Here is a 19427-nt window from a genome sequence, read left to right as displayed (position 1 = left end):
CTTCATACTCTGGACTGTAAACGTGCTTTGGCCTTCTACTGCTCCTCAACTTTTTGTTTCCTTCGATCCAAATAAGTTGGGCCATCCTATTTCTAAGCGTACCATCTCCAACTGGATGGCGGCTTGTATCTCTTTCTGCTATGCCCAGGCTGGATTACCCCTTCACAGTAAAATCACAGCCCATAAAGTCAGAGCAATGGCATCTTCAGTAACTTTCCTCAGATCTACACCTATTGAGGAAATATGTAGAGCTGCTACTTGGTCCTCGGTTCATACCTTCACCTCTCACTATTGTCTGGATACTTTCTCCAGATGGGATGAACTGTTTGGCCAAACAGTATTACAAAATTTATTCTCCTAAATTGCCAACACTCCCACCATCCCATTCTGGTTAGCTTGGAGGTCACCCACATGTAGAGAATATGCTGCCTGCTTGTCCTGGGATAAAGCACAATTACTTACCGTAACAGGTGTTATCCAGGGACAGCAGGCAGCTATTCTCACAACCCACCCACCTCCCCTGGTTGGCTTCTCTGCTAGCTATCTGAACTGAGGAGACGTGCCCTGCACTGGGCGAGAAGGCGACTCGAAACTTCAAGTTTCTTCAAGCAAGTCTGCTTGCGAGGCGTCCGCATCCGGGCTCCGTCGATGACGTCACCCATATGTGAGAATAGCTGCCTGCTGTCCCTGGATAACACCTGTTACAGTAAATAACTGTGCTTTATGGTAATTGCCCACATGTATATTTGTAGATACATTTGACACTCAAATATACACAGACTGTTTTTCTTCCCCAACCTAAATACATCCAGAAGAATAGCCTTTTTTCATTATGTGCAATAGTCTTTTTCATTAGGTGGAGGGCCCTTTTCAGGGCAGCCAATTTACCCACCTAATATGCCTTTTGAAAATTGCCCTCTACAAGCTTTTCCATTTCCCAATAAAAAGGTGCAGTGTGTTTTCAAAATCCTGCCCTTTTCAGGGATGTGGTATGTAAAGAAGCAATGCTGCCAGGTGTTTTCTAGCTTATAAAGCTAGTCAAGCCTATTTCATGGCAAATTACTTTTTGTGCTGCCATCCCCTTCATTGATTTCTTCCTGTGTTAAAAAATAAGTGGAGTGGAGGAGGGGGCTTAGTGATTAGAGCCTTTGCCTCAGTACCCTGAGGTTTGATTTCAGCCTGCCGTCCATTGCCCTAGGTACCACAGTTAGATTTTGAGCGTGCCAGAACATAGGAAAATACTTAAAGAGTACATGATTACTGTTCAATGAATTGTAAACTGCTTTGGGTAAATCTCTTCATAAAAAGGCAGTTAATAAATCTTTAAAAAAAAAAAAAAAAACCTATAAAAAAACATGACTACATTACAATAAACACATGCCTTTTATTCCAAATTAAAAGGAAAATTCACGAAAATGTATTTACCATGCCGACCACAAAAAAAGAGCCCAAGAACTGTCTGCATTTGGGGATTACATCTCGAAAACTTAGTTGGAATGTAGGTGTGTAAAATAAATTAGTTATGTGTATAAGTCACCCAGAGATGGATTTTCAGCTGTCTGAAGGGACACATTTAAGTGCACAGAAATTTGGCTACACAACAAGGGGATGTTTCAGGACATGTTATGAATTTGCATGCAAAATTTGTATTTTCAAAGAAAAGCTGTGAAATTTGCATGCTGATAGCACAATTAGATGGGCATTTCCAAAAAGGGTCTAAGTCCGAAACAACTGTCCATCTTGCAGTGATGGACGTTTTTGTACTGGAAATGTCCAAAATGAATAGCCATTTTCCAAAGCGAAAAGTGCTCTCATGTACACCTTCTTGGGAAATGTGTGGCCTCCTGTTCACCACAAACCCCTCCCCTCCCTCAAAATGGTCTTCTGGCTATGCTACTTCGTGCAAGGCTGAAGGTTCCACAGGATATCCTCAATAAATATGCATGAGATAGATTTGCATCTCAAAGAGGCAGTGCAAGCAAATCCATCTCATACATATTCATTGTGGATATCCTGATAACCTGACCTGGCTCCGGCTCTCGAGGACCGGAATTGCCTACCCCTGACTTAGGGCATCTAAGACTCTTACATCAGTCTTCAAAGACATATTGACAACTTTGTGTGATAACTTTTTTTTTTAAAAAAGATAACCAAAAGGTAACCATATCTAGCATAGAAATAACCTGCATCACTCTAGAACAGGGATAGATAATCACAGTCCTTGAGGACCAAACCCCAGTTGGGTTTTCAAACTTTCCACAATGAATAGGCATGAGATTTATTTGCATGTAGTGCTTCCATTATACTCACATAGATCTCACGATGCATATTCATTTGGAAATCACAAAAAACCTCCCATATTCTGGCCCCCGAGGACTCTTGTTGCCCACCCCTGCTGTAGGAACTATTGCATACAAGTTGTCTCTCTTATTTCCTCACGTTCAAGTGGACTAACTCAGCAACAACAATACTTTGCCCTGTCTTGTGGTCTGTACTGGTTTCCTGCTATGTGAAATACAAGGACATAGCAGATGACAGGAGAAAGTGACCAATTCGTCCATCCAGTCTGCCCAATTAGTCTACCTAGAGCCACATTTTTAGAATCCAGTGCTGATACTTGATGAATCATTAAGGGCCTTCTTTGAAAAGAACCTTTTGCTGTTCCGTGTTCATGGAAGAATAAAATCTGTATTGAATAAGGCCCTGTGTTTGAAATTTATTCACACTCCTTTTGTGCTTGCCAAGGATGACAAAAACAGAGCAAATCTACAAAACTGAAAGAATGCAGAGCTTAGCTCAATAGTGTGGCACACATTTCATAGAGAAGTCAATAACCAAATAGATTCTCTTTAAAATGACCCTCCGTCTTTAAGAATGCTGATTTTTTTTATTATTATTCCTTATAGGTTTCTCAGTGCTCTAAATCCTCTCATGACGACTGCCTCAGTATTAATAAAAGCTCCAGGACCTGCATCAGACCCTGCTCTGACCGCCTTCACCGATCTGGCAGCGGCTGAAAGGAAAACGTCTAGCATCGCGGCTCTGAGGCTCAAAGCTAAAGAACATTCGGCGCAAATCCCTCAATTAAATCTCATGTCCACTTTTACAAACACTAACAAAGAGCTTTCGTAGACACTTCACGAAACAGACCTGCCATGCAAGGAGAGAAGATAAGGAATTTTTTTCTCCTTCTAACTGGATCAGCTCATAAAGAGGTCTACTACAACAATGTCCATCTCTTAAAAAAGCATTTGAAATCACTTTTCAGATAAGATAATTTGTAAGAGTGTACTATTTTTCCAAGATTGTATCAGAAGAAAACACTGAAAGGGTGCATTTCTAAAAGCTACCTGACCAAAAAAAAAAAAAAATCACCATCATTAACAGTGTATTATAGACCAGTGGTTTCCAACCCTGACCTGGAGGACCACCAGGCAGTCGGGTTTTCAGGATAGCCCTAATGAATATGCATAGAGCAGATTTGCATGCCTGGCACCTCCATTATATGCAGATATCTCTCATGCATATTCATTAGGGCTATCCTGAAACCCCCGACTGACCTGGTGGTCCTTCAGGATAGGGTTGGGAACCACTTTCAGTGCTGAAGCTATTCACTAGTACAGTGGTTCCCAATCCTGTCCTGGAGGACCACCAGCCAGTTGGGTTTTTGGGATAGCCCTAATGAATATACATGAGAGAGATTTGTGTATAATGGAGGTGACAGGCATGCAAATCTGCCCCATGCATTTTCATTAGAGCTATCCTGAAAACCTGACCAGCTGGTGGTCCTCCAGGACAGGGTTGGGAACCACTGCACTAGTATCAAGAGAGTATGTTAATTGTTTCAGGGCTCCTTTTATAAAGCCGCAGTAGAGGCTTCTGCCGCAGGCCAGTGAGGTCAATGCCCCAACACTCATAATAATTCTATGAGCATCGGAGCATTTACCTTGCTGGCCTGTAGTAAAAACCTCTACTATATCTTTGTAAAAGCCAGCGTTAGTAAGGTGTCTCCAGGCAGTTGAAATGGGCGTAGGGCTGCTTCAGTATTATGTGGGTGTGCATAAGACGCTAAGTCAGACATGGGCAACTCCAGAGGGCTGGAATCCAATCAGGTTTTCAGGATTTCCCCAATGAATATGCATGAGATCTGGTTGCATGCACTGCTTTCAATGCATATTCATTGGGGAAATCCTGAAAACCCGATTAGATTCCGCCCTCGAGGACCGGAGTTGCCCATGTCTGCGCTAGGTTATCCATGCTAGAAACTGAAGCATTCTGGTTTTATCCTGACCAAGTCCTCCTCTTATGGAAGTAAAGAAAATAACAAAACGGAATTTTAAAAAAGATTCACTGCCTCCCAAGGAGATCAAACCAGCTGTAACTCAAAAGGAAAGCAAAAGTTTATACAAAGAATTATGTGTTTGACTGAAATGGTGTGATTGCCGTGTTAGTCCACTTTTAAAGGTAAAATATAGAAATAAAACATAAAGGAGATAAGGTAATACCTTTTTTATTGGACTAACTCTGCATTCATTAATTAGCTTTTGAAAGCTAATCAGAAATGCATTGAGTTAGTCCAATAAAAAGATATCGTCTTATCTCCATTATGTTTTGTTTTATTTCTATATATTACCATTGTGTTTGACTTCAAACTCCAGTTTGTTTAGAAGCGGTGTTGAGTTATTCCCAACAATCAAGTAAATAGTGCTACTACAGACAAAAATAGAAAACACTATAATGAAAATATAGCTTGAAATGAAAATATAGATGTTAAGGGTTACGGGAGATCTAGCTGAGTTTTCATTTGGTTATAGCAGTGGTTCCCAAATCCTTGCTGGGAGAAATCCAGCCAATCAGGTTTCCATGATATCCACAATGAATATACATGAGTTAGATGTGCATGCAAATCTAGCTCATGAATATTCATTGCAGATATCTTAACTGACTGGGATTCCGCTAGGGCGGGTTTGGGAGCCACTGGGTTATGGAGCGACCTTTCCTTTGTTCCATTGCTACTACAGTCTCCCATCCAGGAAGTAATTCCACCATACCCTGCTTAGTTTTCTAAGCAAAACAGGCTGATCCTGAGGGGAGGTATTTAGAGCCATTCTATAAATTGGCTCCTCAGTTTAAGCACTGCAATGCCACACACGTGGCGTCTAGTCTATAACGTTATCTCAGTGCCAAGATTCTGGTATAGAATACTAGCATATGTCGGCATTGGCATGCCCAAGTTTAGGTGTGCCTCATGCTGTGACTAAGTGCACCAAGAGATACACATAATTTATAGTATGCACATAATTGGGAGACACACCCATGTTGTACCCATGTTGTACCTCCCCCCTTGCAATTAAGTACTATGGCATTTAGGCACTGCTTTATAGACTAGCACCTAAAAACAGAAAAATGAAGGCAGATAAGGACCATATGGCCTATCTAGTCTTCCTAACCATGCCAGCTACTATTCCCTCCTTTCCCTTAAAGATCCAACATACTTGTCCCAAGCTTTCTTGAATTCAGATACACTTTTTGTCTCCAATCTCCTCCGCCAGGAGGCCCTTCCAAGCATTTACCACCCTTTCCATGAAAAACTAGTTTCCGAGGTTACTTCTGAGTCTATTCCCTTTCAATTTCATCCTATGCCTCCTCATTTCAGAGTTTCCTTTCAATTGAAGAGACTTGCCTCATTCACATTTATGCCATTAAATGTCTCTCATATCTCTCCTGCCATCCCTCCAAAGTATACTTATTGAGATCTTTAAGTGTGTTCCAGTACGCTTTATGACGTAGACCACTGACCATTTTAGTAGCCTTCCTCTGGCCTGACTCCATCCTGTTTATATCTTTTTGAATGAGTGGTTTCCAGAAGTACACACAATATAAATGATGTCTCACCAGAGTCTTAGGCATTGATACCTCATTTTTTCCTACTAGCCAAACCTCTCCCCATACACCCAAGCATCCTTCTAGCTTTCGCCGTTGCCTTTTCAACCTGTTTGGCCGCCTTAACATTATCATATACTATCACCCCCAAGTCCCACTCCTCTTTCATGCACAAAACTATACCATTCCCTTGGGTTTATGCAGCATTAAATCTTAGCTGCCAAATTCCAGACTGTTCTTCAAGCTTTGCTAGGTCGTTCCTCATGTTATCCACACTAGTGTGCATGCTGTCAATTAATGGCATGTTTGACACATGTAAGTGGTACTTAGCACTAGGCACCAGTTTATAGAATTGCTTCGATTCTATTTTGCCATGCCAGAGAAAGATATAGTTATCAACGTGAGCTGCTATTAAGACGTGTTATTCTACCACTAATTTGTGCTATTTTACCACAGATCCCGTTATGCAACGAGATCTCTAGGGCTCCTTTTACTAAGCCGCATTAGGGCTTTAACGTGCGGAATAGCGCACGCTACATTGCCCCGCACGCTAGACCTTAACGCCAGCATTGAGCTGGCGTTAGTTCTAGAAGTGTAGCGCGCGGTAAAAACGCTAGCGTTAAAAACGCATGCGTTAAAAACGCTAGCGCACCTTAGTAAAAGGAGCCCCTAGTTATAATAAAATAGTAAAACAACGCATCTTAAAGAAGCCCATGTTGATAATTCCCTCCCCCAACACCTTAAAAGGATATCCTGAAGTAGATTATAATCACAGTAGTCTATGGGAACATTATTTTTATCCTTAAGTGTTTGTATGATTGGGTGATAATTATTGGTTAGTTTGTGGTTAATAAACAAGGCAATTAGTGAGTCAAGTATCCTATTGTATTTTAATTTCTTTGTGAGAAATGGGATTAGGGAGAAGGAGATTTTATTTTGTGTGTAGTGCTAGTTGTGGTACTTTGCTACATTATGGAGCTGATTAATTGTTTTAAATAAGTGGATTATACTATTGTTACTGTGTAACATCTATAAACCACCTTGATTGTTTTCAGAAAGATGAAATTTAGAAATAAATACATCTGGAGTCTTAGTAAACAATGATACCTTTTTGTATGACCCCAGACCTGAGTTAACAGAATTGGGAGAGTTAGCCATGGAAGGAGGTCCCTAGAAATTGGAGAGCACAATCCGCTCAACAGTGTGTCGCAAACCTTTTAAGCTGCCGGTACATTAATTTAGGGGCTGCGGCTGGAGGGCACCCAGAAATGTGTGGCCCTCTATGCAATGGCATCACACGCATGTGCCAAAATGATTCAGATGTGTGACATCATCATATCGACACCCGTTGCCCTGAGCCTCCTATTGCTTCTGGTGGGGAGGTGCTGTAGACCGAGAGGTGAGGAGAAGGAGCAGAGATGCCAGCAATGAGGAGAGGCGCCGGCTGCCTGACTATAGGATGCGCCTCAAGAGGCACATCCTGTAAGCAGTCAGCCGGTACCGGTGCCTCTCCTCGCTGGCATCTCGGGGCACCTAGAATCCGCTGGGGCACACAGTTTGCAATAAACTGCTCTAACAGGTAGAAATAAGCTTCCCTTCATCCCAGAGATTTGATATCTTCAAAATTGTGCATCCTACAATAGCTGCCTGGATTTAAATCATGGCCTAATAAAACTATCCCAAAAGATAATGCAGGACATGAGTTTCTGAAACACTCCCAATCTGAAAAGGAGGCCAGTACCATCTCTAAACCTCATGCTTAATTGATTCTATAGAACAGTGTTTCTCAACTCGGTCCTGGAGTACCCCCTTGCAAGTCAAATTTTCAGGATATCCACAATGAATATGCATAAACTTGATTTGCATACACTGCCTCCAAAATATGCAAATTTCTTTAATGTAAGAACGTAAGAATTGTCGCGGCCCCCAGGTCAAAGACCTATGCCCTAACTGAGACCAGCCCTACCTGGCAAGGGGGTACTCCAGGACCGAGTTGAGAAACACTGCTAAAGAAGATATTAGTACTACCTACTAAGATTCCAGTTTTCATTCAGGACGAATGTAGATACTCAAAAATCCAAATTACAGCCTATATTTTTATGCCATTGACATATGGTGACCCTATAGATAGTGTATATCAAAGTAATGTTATGCACCACACTAAAGCACAAGAAAGCACCAAAAAGTGAATGGTTTCTAATGGTAAATAGTCTGGAAAAGGCTTGTGATAGCATAAAGATGTATGAAGTTTTCTTATTTCATACTTTGAGGCAAATCATGTTATGTTTATTTTAACCAGTCATACAAGAGATTTGACTGTCTGCCTTGTACAGTGAAAATGGTCATACACGATGGACAAACTGTATAGAACTTTAGTGAACATGTTTATTAGCATTTTAATGAAACAATGTGCATTGTTAATAGAAATTTGATTTGTAATCAAACTATTAAATTAATTTAGACATTTTTAAAGCTCATGAAGTTGTTTTCTTTAGCTGTACTTTTTTTAAAGTGTAAATGACTGGTAGTGAACTCACTTTTCAAAATGTATCAGCTTAGAGTGAAATGTGCAATACTTCGGTAACTGAAGAATATATTTTAAAGATATTGTCAGCATAGAACAATTTGGCCCCTCAATTACAAGATTACTGCTAGAGATCACAGCAGTCATTTTTACTATGGAGTCATTAGGTAGGGTAGAGTATGTGCCCTGATGACCTGGGGGGAGCTTGTTGGGACTTAAAGGGGTGGCAGAGGAGATTTTTCACAGGGTAAGGGTTTCAGAAGGGATTTGGGCATGTAGGGGGGTTTGGGGAGTGGAAGTGGAATTGGAATCAGTAGGAGGGGGCAGCAGGAGGAATGGAAGATCAGCTACAGGCAGGGGATTTGAGTGTCAAGGAAAAAAGATAAGTGCTTCCATGCATACATTGCAGCGGGAGGTCAAATGGGGTTGGTTTCCCTCCCTCTTTTCCAAAGGCAAAGGGTATTTTTGTTACTGCCTTGCAAATGCCAGCTCATGTGTTTTGCCCCCTAAGCCTTAGATGGTTACTTTAAAGGGATTAGAGATGCGAGGCAGGATCAAATTGAAGGTCTGCCCACTCTCTGCCCAAACCTTGCCCAAAATCCACCCCTCCTGCCTCTGCCTGTAGTGTCTGCACAGACACAATAGACATGCTCCTCCAAGGCTTTAAGGATTGTTGTCTGGCGATGGATGTCATGTCCCTTCACATGACTAAGCCAAGATGGTGGCGAGTATGTAAAACAGAAAGTGACTCTGTGAGTACCACCGTCTTGGATTTGTGCAACTCTCCTAGTTGTTACAGTCTTGAAAAATAGGGTATGGTCTTTCCAGAGTTATGATATTGCTTCCTGTGACATCATCAAAAGAGCAAAGTTTTGGACAAGGATATGACATCACTTCTGGTAACATCATCAAAAAGGATGAAGGCAGGGCAGGAGGGGCAGAGTTTGGCAAAGTAGGTATTGCTTGGGTGGAGAGTAGGCAGGGCTTGGGCAGATTCTGATGGGCTGATGCAACCAGGAGCCAGCATGGACACCTGTCATAATATGCAAATTAGATTTGACAAAAGCTGGTGAACCTTACTATTCCTGTACTCGTGCTGCAGTCACAAATGGAAAAGGACAGACAACAGACACAAGAATTGAAAACTGAAATGGAGACCATCAGCACAAGGTTAGATGAGCTGTAAAAACATGATGTAGTCATATAAAAGATATGGGTGGCTTTACTAGATGTATGGAGAACTTTGAAAGCTACTCCTAGATATTAGCACCCCTCCCCAGTTTATACAAAACTGTGCAAGAGATTTTTAGCACCAGCCAGCGCACTGAATGCTCTGCGCTGCTCTGACACTCGTAGGAACTCTGACCATTGGGGCAGCACAGAGAATTCAGCGCACCAGCCAGCGCTACAAACTTGTGTGGTTTTGTAGAAGGGGGGAGGTGTAAATTTGACATTGGTCAACTTCCTTATATCCTTGTTGATTTTGTCTTTAGATATATTGAAAGAGTACTAGAGATGTTAAAAAAAACTATTGTAAATAAAATAAATAGAAATCCACCATATTGAATGCAGCCTGAAGATTCAACATCACTAACAATGAGTTGACCTCCTAATCCAGGGGTAGGGAACTCCGGTCCTCGAGAGCCGTATTCCAGTTGGGTTTTCAGGATTTCCCCAATGAATATGCATGAGATCTATTTGCATGCACTGCTTTCAATGCATATTCATTGGGGAAATCCTGAAAACCCAACTGGAATACAGCTCTCGAGGACTGGAGTTCCCTACCCCTGTCATAATCCAACAATAATTGTAAACAATTTCCAACTCTTGTCAGCACATGACTGATGTAAGAAAGGCAAAAGCCTGTGACAATTACCCAAAACACCATGGTCCTCCACAAGTTCCTGTAGTTAGAGAAAAGCCCCCTTTTTCATTCAATTATCCCCTCCCCCCAAAAAAAAAGCACACTCAAAAGCAACCAAAGACAACCGCCTAAAAAGGTAGCTTACCAGCTGCCACTGAATAGTGGCATAGCCCAGGGGTGGGCAACTCCGGTCCTCGAGGGCCAGAATCCAGTCGGGTTTTCAGGATTTCCTCAATGAATATGCATGAGATCTATTTGCATGCACTGCTTTCAATACATATTCATTGGGGAAATCCTGAAAACCCGACTGGATTCCGGCCTTCGAGGATCGGAATTGCTCACCCCTGGCATAGCCAGCTTCGTCTTGGCTGGCCAAAAATAGATCGGAAATTAAATGAAGTTGGCCAGATACGGCACCAGCATTGAATTTCTGGTATCGCCGCTGGTGATCTCCCATGGTCTGAATATGAGCTTGAATACATATTCATGAGATTGATTTGCATATACTTCATCTTGCGATCCCCTGACTTAAGCGTTCCTAAATGACCTCTAAATTCTAAAACATTAACCTCCAATTGCAGATGATGTGAGAAGAAGAGCGTTGCAAGACTAAACGGAATTGCAGATATTAAATAACTTATGTGGAGTTTACACCCAATTTTTGCCTAGACTGTTGAGTCTAATCCCACCACCCACTAGAGCTGGGGTGGTCAACTCCGGTCCTCGAGGGCTGGAATCCAGTTGGGTTTTCAGGATTTACCCAAAGAATATGCATTGAAAGCAGTGCATGCAAATAAATTTCATGCATATTCATTGGGGAAATCCTAAAAACCCGACTAGATTCCTGCCCTCGAGGACCGGAGTTGCCCACCCCTGCACTAGAGCAGTGGTTCCCAACCCTGTCCTGGAGGAACACCAGGCCAATCGGGTTTTCAGGCTAACCCTAATGAATATGCATGAAGCAAATTTGCATGCCTATCACTTCCATCATATGCAAATCTCTCTCATGCATATTCATTAGGGCTAGCCTGAAAACCCGATTGGCCTGGTGTTCCTCCAGGACAGGGTTGGGAATCACTGCACTAGAGCATTGGAAAGAACGCTAAATTTCAGGAGATCTGTGAAAACCTTTCTTGTTACATAAAATATTGGGGCCCATAATCAAAAGACATAGACGTACAAAAAGCATCCTAAATCAGCACTTGGACGTCCTAATTGCCAGGACGTCCGAGTGCCGATAATCAAAAATGTCTTTCTGTACATCTAGAATGGTGTTCCAGCCTCTGTATGTTCAGAACACGAGATACGCGTGGTGGAGGTGTGTTTGGGCAGTCTCAAGGGCGAGTTAGACATGGGCGTCTTGCTGCAATAATTAAACATTTTGCACAACGTCCTGGACACAACGTATACGTTTGGAACTAGACCTGTTTTAGAAGGGCCTAAGTGCCATAGAGGTGCCCAAACTGATCAGATGACCACTGCATACATCAGGGTAAGACACACCAACACTCCCCAGTGCTCACTAAGCCTGTCACACCCACATAGATTTCTGGACATGTTGCGGCATTTTTTTATGCTTCTGAATGATGCTGTGTGCCCAGAGCTGAAAGGGGCATATCTGGAGGAGTGGTTAGGGCAGGATGGGGGCTGACCTAGACTTAGTCGTCCTGCAGGGATAATCAAATGTAGACATCCTGGATGAAACTTAAACTGGCCCTGCCCAAGTCTAAATGGTCTTGTTCTGGGCATTTGGGAAATGGATGAAATTTTGGCTGAAAATGTAGTATAAAGATAGATGTCCTGGTGGTCTGGGCGTCCCAATGGCCTGGTAATCCAGATAGAGGATTTTTTTTTTTAATTATTTCTAGATGTATGGTGATTTGCCTTTCGAAAATAGACATTTTCTTACTGCCGACTTTGAATGTCAAGCGCCACACATCCAAATCGTACTTAGACGTATGTTTTGACCCAAACCAATAATCAAGAGGCTCCTAACCTCACAATACAGTTACTAAATCCAAATTGTAAAAGGCTTGGGTGTTGAATCCTGATATAAATTTACATTTTGCATATTCATCTTTAATTGTACACTGGCTTGTATTATATGTCGATCAGTATTGGTGTACACTATATATGCAAATCTGTATTGATTTACGTTATGTATGTCACTCTGTAACCCATTCTGGGCTCTTTTGGGAGGACGGGATAAAAAAAAAATTGAGTAAATAAATACCTATTGGCTTGGTCTTCATTCCCAGTTCTTAAGGGCTTTCAACCGTTCATATTTTCAGAGTATTACATACCTATTTCACCACTGTATGCAAATCTCTCTCATGCATAATCATTAGTGATATCCTAAAAACCCACCAGTTTGTGGATGACGACAAGAGCCTAGGGATACCATTATGAGATCTTCTAATACCTGCATTATGTGTCATATGCATTGGTACTTAAAGGCCCTTCAGTCATAATACTGTATTCAGTCCAAAGCAGTGGTTCTCAATCCTGTCCTTGGAACACACCAAACCAATCAGGTTTTCAGGATACCCCCAATGAATATGCGCAAAATATCTCATACACGTTCTTGGAAGATATCCTGAAAATCTGACTAGCTACGTACAGTGGACAGTCCTGGGCACCGACTTGGTGGGGGGTGCTGGCACCTCTCCTCCTCTGCTTCTTCTTACTCCTCTCCCACCGCGTGCCTTCACTCTCCGCCCCCACCCCTCACCCCACCACCCCAACGTACCTCTAGCCCTTCACTGGTGCGAGCAGCAGGTCCATCCTGTCGCTCACGCTGGCCTCGGCTTTCCCTCTGGCGGGAGACCAGGAAGTGACGTCAGAGCTGAGGCCAGTGCTGGCAGCAAGTTGGAGATGCTGCTCAAACCGAGGAAGTGAAAGAGATACGGGAGAAGGGAAGGAGCAGGGAGGCAGAGAAGAGGGTGGTGGAAGCCACCACTCTGGGCACCTCCTACCCTTGCTAGCCCACTGGTTAGGTGTGATCCAAGGACGGGGATGACAACTAGAGAATGACACGGTGGCGGTTTACCTGCGGCCACCGCATTTTAGCCGCAGGTCACCCGCCGAAAACGGGGAAGAAAACTAGCAGTCGCTGCGGCGACGGGGACAAGGCCATTCACCGCCCGCGGGGTGGTGAATGGGTCTTGTCCCCGCAGTGAGGCATGAAGGATCGCGCAGTCCCCGCAGCTCACACCCGCCTGCCCTATCGATTCTAGTGTTTAGCCAGCTCTCTCCCTTCTCCTCACCTTAGTTTGTAGATTTTCTTTTTTGGCGACCCGCACGCTATCAGAGAGCCGTGCACCCGCTGCTGCTCAGTTTCGATCTTCTGCTCTGATGCAACCGGAAACAGGAAGTTGCAGCAGAGCAGAAAATTGAACACTGAGCAGCCGCGCGTGCGCGGCTCTTTGGGAAAGCGTGCAGGTCGCCAAAAAAGAAAACCTATAAACTAAGGTGAGGAGAAGGGAGAGAGCTGGCTAAACACTAGGATCGATTGGGCAGGCAGGTAGTGGCTGCGGGGACCGTGCGATCGCTAGTGTTCCGGGCTCAAATTGTAAGGAGGGAGTGAAAGGGAAAATGATTCTGGGCCAAGGGGATGAAGTCGGAAAGGCTTATATGGATGCAGCGGGGACGGTGACGGGGCGGTGAATGGGATGGCAGTGGCGGTGACGGGGCGGTGAAAGGGATGGCGGTGACGGTGACGGGGCGGTGAAGGGAACGGCGGTGACGGGGCGGTGCAGAGGATGGTGGGCCGGTGACGGGGCGGTGACGGGGACAGATTTTTTCCCCGTGTCATTCTCTAATGACAACCCTGGTCTAACGTACTGAGAAAGGGATGCAAAAAAGTGATATAACAGAGCACCAATTATCCTGGTGCATCCTTGACCCCCACCCCCTCCTCTATAAAAACAAACAAGGCATAAGTGAAGGTGACAAACTTTGGTTTCTACCTCATAAGCATTTTCCTTGCTAGCCTGTGGTAGAAACGTCTATCACGGCTTTGTAAAAGCCAGCGTTTAAAAAAAGGTTAAGTTTGACCATTACTCTACTTCAAGAAGGTTCTCAAAATGTCTGTTTAGACTTGATTCTATTTCTGTTGTAATAAACCTACACAAGTCCCAGTTATTCTGTAGCATTTTAAAATGTCACTTTTTTCCTGTCTTTCTCATTGTTATATCAGCTAATAAAAATTCAACATAGTCTAATGAGAAGTCACAGCACATATTTTTAAAAAGTTACATCTCAGCAAGTACAGTTATATGCTTCATTAATTTCCTTCAGATTTTCGTTTTGAAGTCCCGCAGGTGTCATTTAAACTAATTTAATTTCCTCTACATTCCTCTTTCAAAAGGAAAAAAAAATGATTTCCTTTCTCTGTGTGAATTTTAAAACCAGCTGTGAGGGCTAATAATATTACGAAGGTATGTAGGTAATGGTGTAATTCTTACAATCAACTTAGGATCAAAGCTGAAATGTAAACAAGAGTCCTGCTCAGTGGAAATCTTGCTGAGATTTTTTCTTGGTTATCATGCTGTCTACCCTTAAAGACAATCCCCCCCCCCCCCACACACACACACACACACAAAAGGGTTTGCTCAGCCAGTTCTTTTATGACACATTTTCACAAGTTTTAACATCAATTGACCGCGCAGCAAAAGCCCTTTAAATCCCTATGGGCTTCAAGGCAGTAAGTGCTATCGGGCTTTGTAAAAGAGGATGTTGCTAAGCAAGCATCACTGCCAGGAGAAAAAAGTAGTCTATATATATACACACACATATATGTATATACATTTATATATATATATATATATACATATACATATATATATATATATATACATATGGGGGCCAGGGACACAGACAGACAGAAAGGACAGCGGGAGCCGCGTCAGGAGGGGTGCGGGATGCGGCAGTGGGAACTTTTCCAATGGGTGCAACTGGGCGGCTGTCGGGAACCTCTGATCAGGGACAGAGCAAGATAAGAGTATCATAGGGATAAGAAGGAGGAGGGGGGATAAAAAAGGAAGGGATGCCTACTGCTGGACAGGGAGAGAAGGAAAGAGATGCTGATGGACAGGGGGGGTGACGAAAAAGGAACAGGACAGCCAAGGAAAAATAAAGGCAGAAAGAAAGAAAGCGGCTAAGGAGAGAGAGAGAAAGACACACACACATATATTCTAGCACCCGTTAATGTAACGGGCTTAAAGACTAGTATATATATATATATATATATATACATATACAGTAAAAGCTTGCTTGCTTTGCGAGCATAATTTGTTCCAGACGCATGCTTATAATCCAGAGCACTCATATATCAAAGCAAATTTTCCCAATGGAAATAATGGAAACTCAGACGATTCGATTCACAACCCAAAAACTTCCGGGACCGCCGGAAGAGGAAGCAGCGCAGACGCAGGGCTCACAGAAGGGCCGGGACCGCCAAGAGGAAGTAGCAGGACAACGGTAGGAGCTTCTACATGATGGGGGGGTCGGGAGGCTGTGGGGGTGCGAGCGGTCTTTCGGGGTGCGGGTGCAAGTGCCTGCGAGCGGTCCTTCAGGGTGGGGGTGTGAGCGGTCCTGCGGGGGGGGGTGAATCAGACATCGGGGGGGCATCAGGCTTTTAGGGTGGGGACAGGACTTCAAGGGAGAGAGGAGAGTCTGGGTGGGCGAAAGGAGAGTCGGGGTGGCCAGAGGAGAGTCGGGGCGGGCGAAAGGAGAGTCGGGCGGCGACGGGAGAGTCGGGGCGGCATGCGCGGTATACGGGTGTGCGCAGTATATAAAAATGTATTTACATAAATTACAGTTTCCCGCGCGCTATACCCGTGTGCGCGTTTTACACGGGTGCGTGGTATATGAGTGAAAATACGGTACTTGCAATCCAAAGTTTTACTGTATATATAGCATCAGTTTATGACACCTGTTACTGAAGGGTGTAATTTGTGTGTAAGTGACAACCCATTAAGCAACAATGTGCACTAAACTTGTACAAAACAATTGCTCAGGATGATTTTCAGTTTTTTTTACAAAAGTCCAGGATTAACTGATTGAGCATTTTAGGAACCGGAATGCTTCCTATTTGCTGCTGGAGTTCAGGGAATACATAGACAGATCTTTGCAGTGGGGATATTTAATATTGATGATGAAGAATAGAGTCAAAGGTTGTGTTCGAATGAACCACCAGTTTATGGGCTCTCCATGCTGCATTGATATAACTCAAAACTCTGTATTTTCAATCTGAAAAAATATTACCCGGAGCTGGTCCACAAAACAGAGCACAGTTCACTGATTTAAAATAAAAGAACAGTAAACCAGGTGTTTTTGAGAAGGACAAAGAAAACAACACAGGAGGGAGTTCTAACCCACAAATCTCTATTGACTACGATGTATTCATGAAGAAAATTAATTTACAAAGTATGCAGCTGAGGTCTGGAACCACTAAATCCTTTCAGGTACAGATTAGCGATTACAAACTTTGCTATTCCAGCAATCTCTTTAACCATTAGTTCAGTAATTGGAAAAGTACTATAAATTCAAACATAGAGGGACGTAAATGAATTTGCCCCAAGAGCTTTTCCTTGATTCCCTGGGCTCTAGCTCTGCAGCTGCCTTTACTATCAAGAGACTAGGATACTGAAGACATAAGGTGCATAGCAAAATCATGCATCAAATGAAGACACAGCCATGAAATCACTCCACTCCTCTAAAGTAGCAGTAATTATCTTGATAATGAGCAAATGAGCAATTATGTAACTTCAGATTAGGTTGCATATAAAAAAAACTAACGAGCGTGATGTCCCCTGAGTTCACTTTGTCACAAGCCCGAGTCCATTGCCGGCCTTGTGCCAGGAAAGAGTCATAAAAATCACTCCCTGAAACTAGTCCGGGCTGACCATGTTATCCCTGATAGTCAAGAGCAAGATCAGGAAGCACAGGCTGTGTTTAAACCTGAGGCAGAACACAGCCTGATGAAAACTGGTAAGGGCCCTTTAAATCCTCCATTTTGTGTCAAGCTGGCTAAGCAGGGGAGAAGGAAAACACAGCTGAAGGAAGTTCAGCCCCGGAGTAGGGCTGGGCGTGGTACAGCAGCTTGGCAGCATTTAGAGGGCTGGCTGACCAAGAGGAAAGGAGACAGAGGAGAAGCTCTCATGTGGAAGGAGTCTCCTAGTCCCCCTGAACCAAGGGACATTGAGATGTTGGACACTGAACTGGTAAATCCTGAAGGTGAAGCTATGGAGTACAGCACTTTACCTGAGGTGGGAATGGGTGAAGAAATGGAAACTGGTTAATTTGGAATTGTTTTTTTTTGTGTGCTGAGTTTTTGTTAAATGTTTCCTTTTCTGTTGAACCTGAGGGATATGCTAGTCAAGGGTTTTGCTGTTGTGAGTTTTTTTTTCTCTTGCTTATCAAGAGCTGCTGTGGAACAAAACTTCAGCAATCAGGTATGAATATCCTGGAAGTTTGGGACAGGATTTACACTGTGTCATAGTGAATAGTTTGTGAATTTACTTTTCTTTTGGAATACCAAAGAACCCTTTTGACAAATCTGCCAATGTTTGTTGCTGCATTTGCTGAGGCTGTACAGTGCAGTATAGCACACAGAGTTTGCCAATTACCAATAAGACTCTGGAGGAGTTAAGGACTATTAAGGGACTTTATTTCACCTGGAACATTGTTAAGGAACTTTGGAACATGATCCAGACCAGGCTGGTTTCTTTCACATTATGTGGTATGCTTTTGCCAAAGACCTTTTTTTTTTTTTTGAATACATTTTTCTTTTGATGCATTTTACTTTGATTTGTGAATTGAACAATAAATTTGACTTTTGTTATTCAATACTTACTTGTGTGAGGCCATCCTGTTTTTCCACATAAGATAAGTTTGTGCACAACAGGGACTTCCTCCTTCTTGAGGAAGCACGCTGGGGAGAATATTGCGAGCGTGGGCCGGTTACTGCGAGCTTTGAGGACCGGCCACGCTACAACTTATACATACACAGAAAATTGACTTTATTTGACACAAAAATGAACCATGTGTTACAGAATACCATAATACCAAAGGTGGCATCTCTGAAGACTGCCATCTGAAGGGTAAAATAGACATCATAGCCAATATATTAAACCTCCACATTCTTTGTTTCCTTAACATAGAAACATAGAAAGTGATGGCAGAAAAAGGCCGAGGCCCATCAAGTCTGCCCACTCCATTGACCCACCCCCCTAGTTAATTGCTCTCTGATGACCTTTTCCCTCATAGAGATCCGACATGAGCATCCCATCTGTTCTTAAAATCTGGCACGCTGCTGGCCTCGATCACCTGTACTGGGAGCTTATTCCAGCTGTCAACTCTTTCGGTGAAGAAGTATTTCCTGGTGTCGCCATGAAACTTCCCGCCCTTTATTTTCAGCGGGTGTCCTCTTGTGGCCGAGAGTCCTCTAAGAAGGAAAATATCATCTTCTACCTTGATACGACCAGTGACATACTTAAACGTCTCAATCATGTCTCCTCTCTTCCTACGTTCTTCGAGAGAGTATAGCCGCAATTCGTTCAGCCTTTCTTCGTATGATAGATCTTTGAGCCCTGAGACCATCCTGGTGGCCATTTGCTGTACCGACTCGACTCTCAGCACATCTTTACGGTAATGTGGCCTCCAGAATTGTACGCAGTACTCCAGATGAGGCCTCACCATGGTTCTGTACAAAGGCATTAGGACGTCGGGCTTCTGACTAACAAAGCTTCTCCGGATACAACCCAGCATTTGCCTAGCCCTGGATGAAGCCTTCTCCACTTGATTGGCCGTTTTCAAGTCTTCACTGATGATCACCCCCAAATCTCGTTCTGCTGCAGTCCTTGCTAAGGTTTCACCATTCAATGTGTACATTCTGCACGGATTATTGTTGCCAAGGTGCATGACTTTGCATTTGTTAGCTTGAAGCTAAGCTGCCAGGTCGAGGACCAATGTTCCAATAAAAGCAGGTCTTTCGTCATGCTGTCGGACATATTGCCGTTACTCACAATATTACATAGTTTGGCATCATCGGCGAATTATGTTATTTTACCTTGAAGCCCCTGAGTCATGTCTCTTACGAATATGTTGAAAAGGATTGGGCCCAAGACTGAGCCCTGCGGCACCCCACTGGTC

General features: G+C 43.3%; 1 protein-coding gene across 2 annotated transcripts in view; it reads left to right on the top strand.

Annotated features, from left to right (window-relative positions):
• ESX1 (ESX homeobox 1) overlaps positions 1-3437 on the top strand; it is a 42002-nt gene extending 38565 nt beyond the window's left edge. For both annotated transcript variants that reach the window (XM_033946685.1, XM_033946684.1), the window contains exon 5: positions 2907-3437. In XM_033946685.1, coding sequence (XP_033802576.1) covers positions 2907-3132 — 226 coding nt within the window. In that variant the 3' untranslated portion in view covers positions 3133-3437. The remainder of the gene's footprint in view (positions 1-2906) is intronic.
• The last annotated feature ends 15990 nt before the right edge of the window (positions 3438-19427 follow it).

The sequence above is a fragment of the Geotrypetes seraphini genome, chromosome 5 (genome assembly GCF_902459505.1).
Source record: "Geotrypetes seraphini chromosome 5, aGeoSer1.1, whole genome shotgun sequence".
NCBI lineage: Eukaryota > Metazoa > Chordata > Amphibia > Gymnophiona > Dermophiidae > Geotrypetes > Geotrypetes seraphini.
Note: the sequence above shows the minus strand (reverse complement) of the source record. Positions and strands in the feature narration are given on the sequence as shown.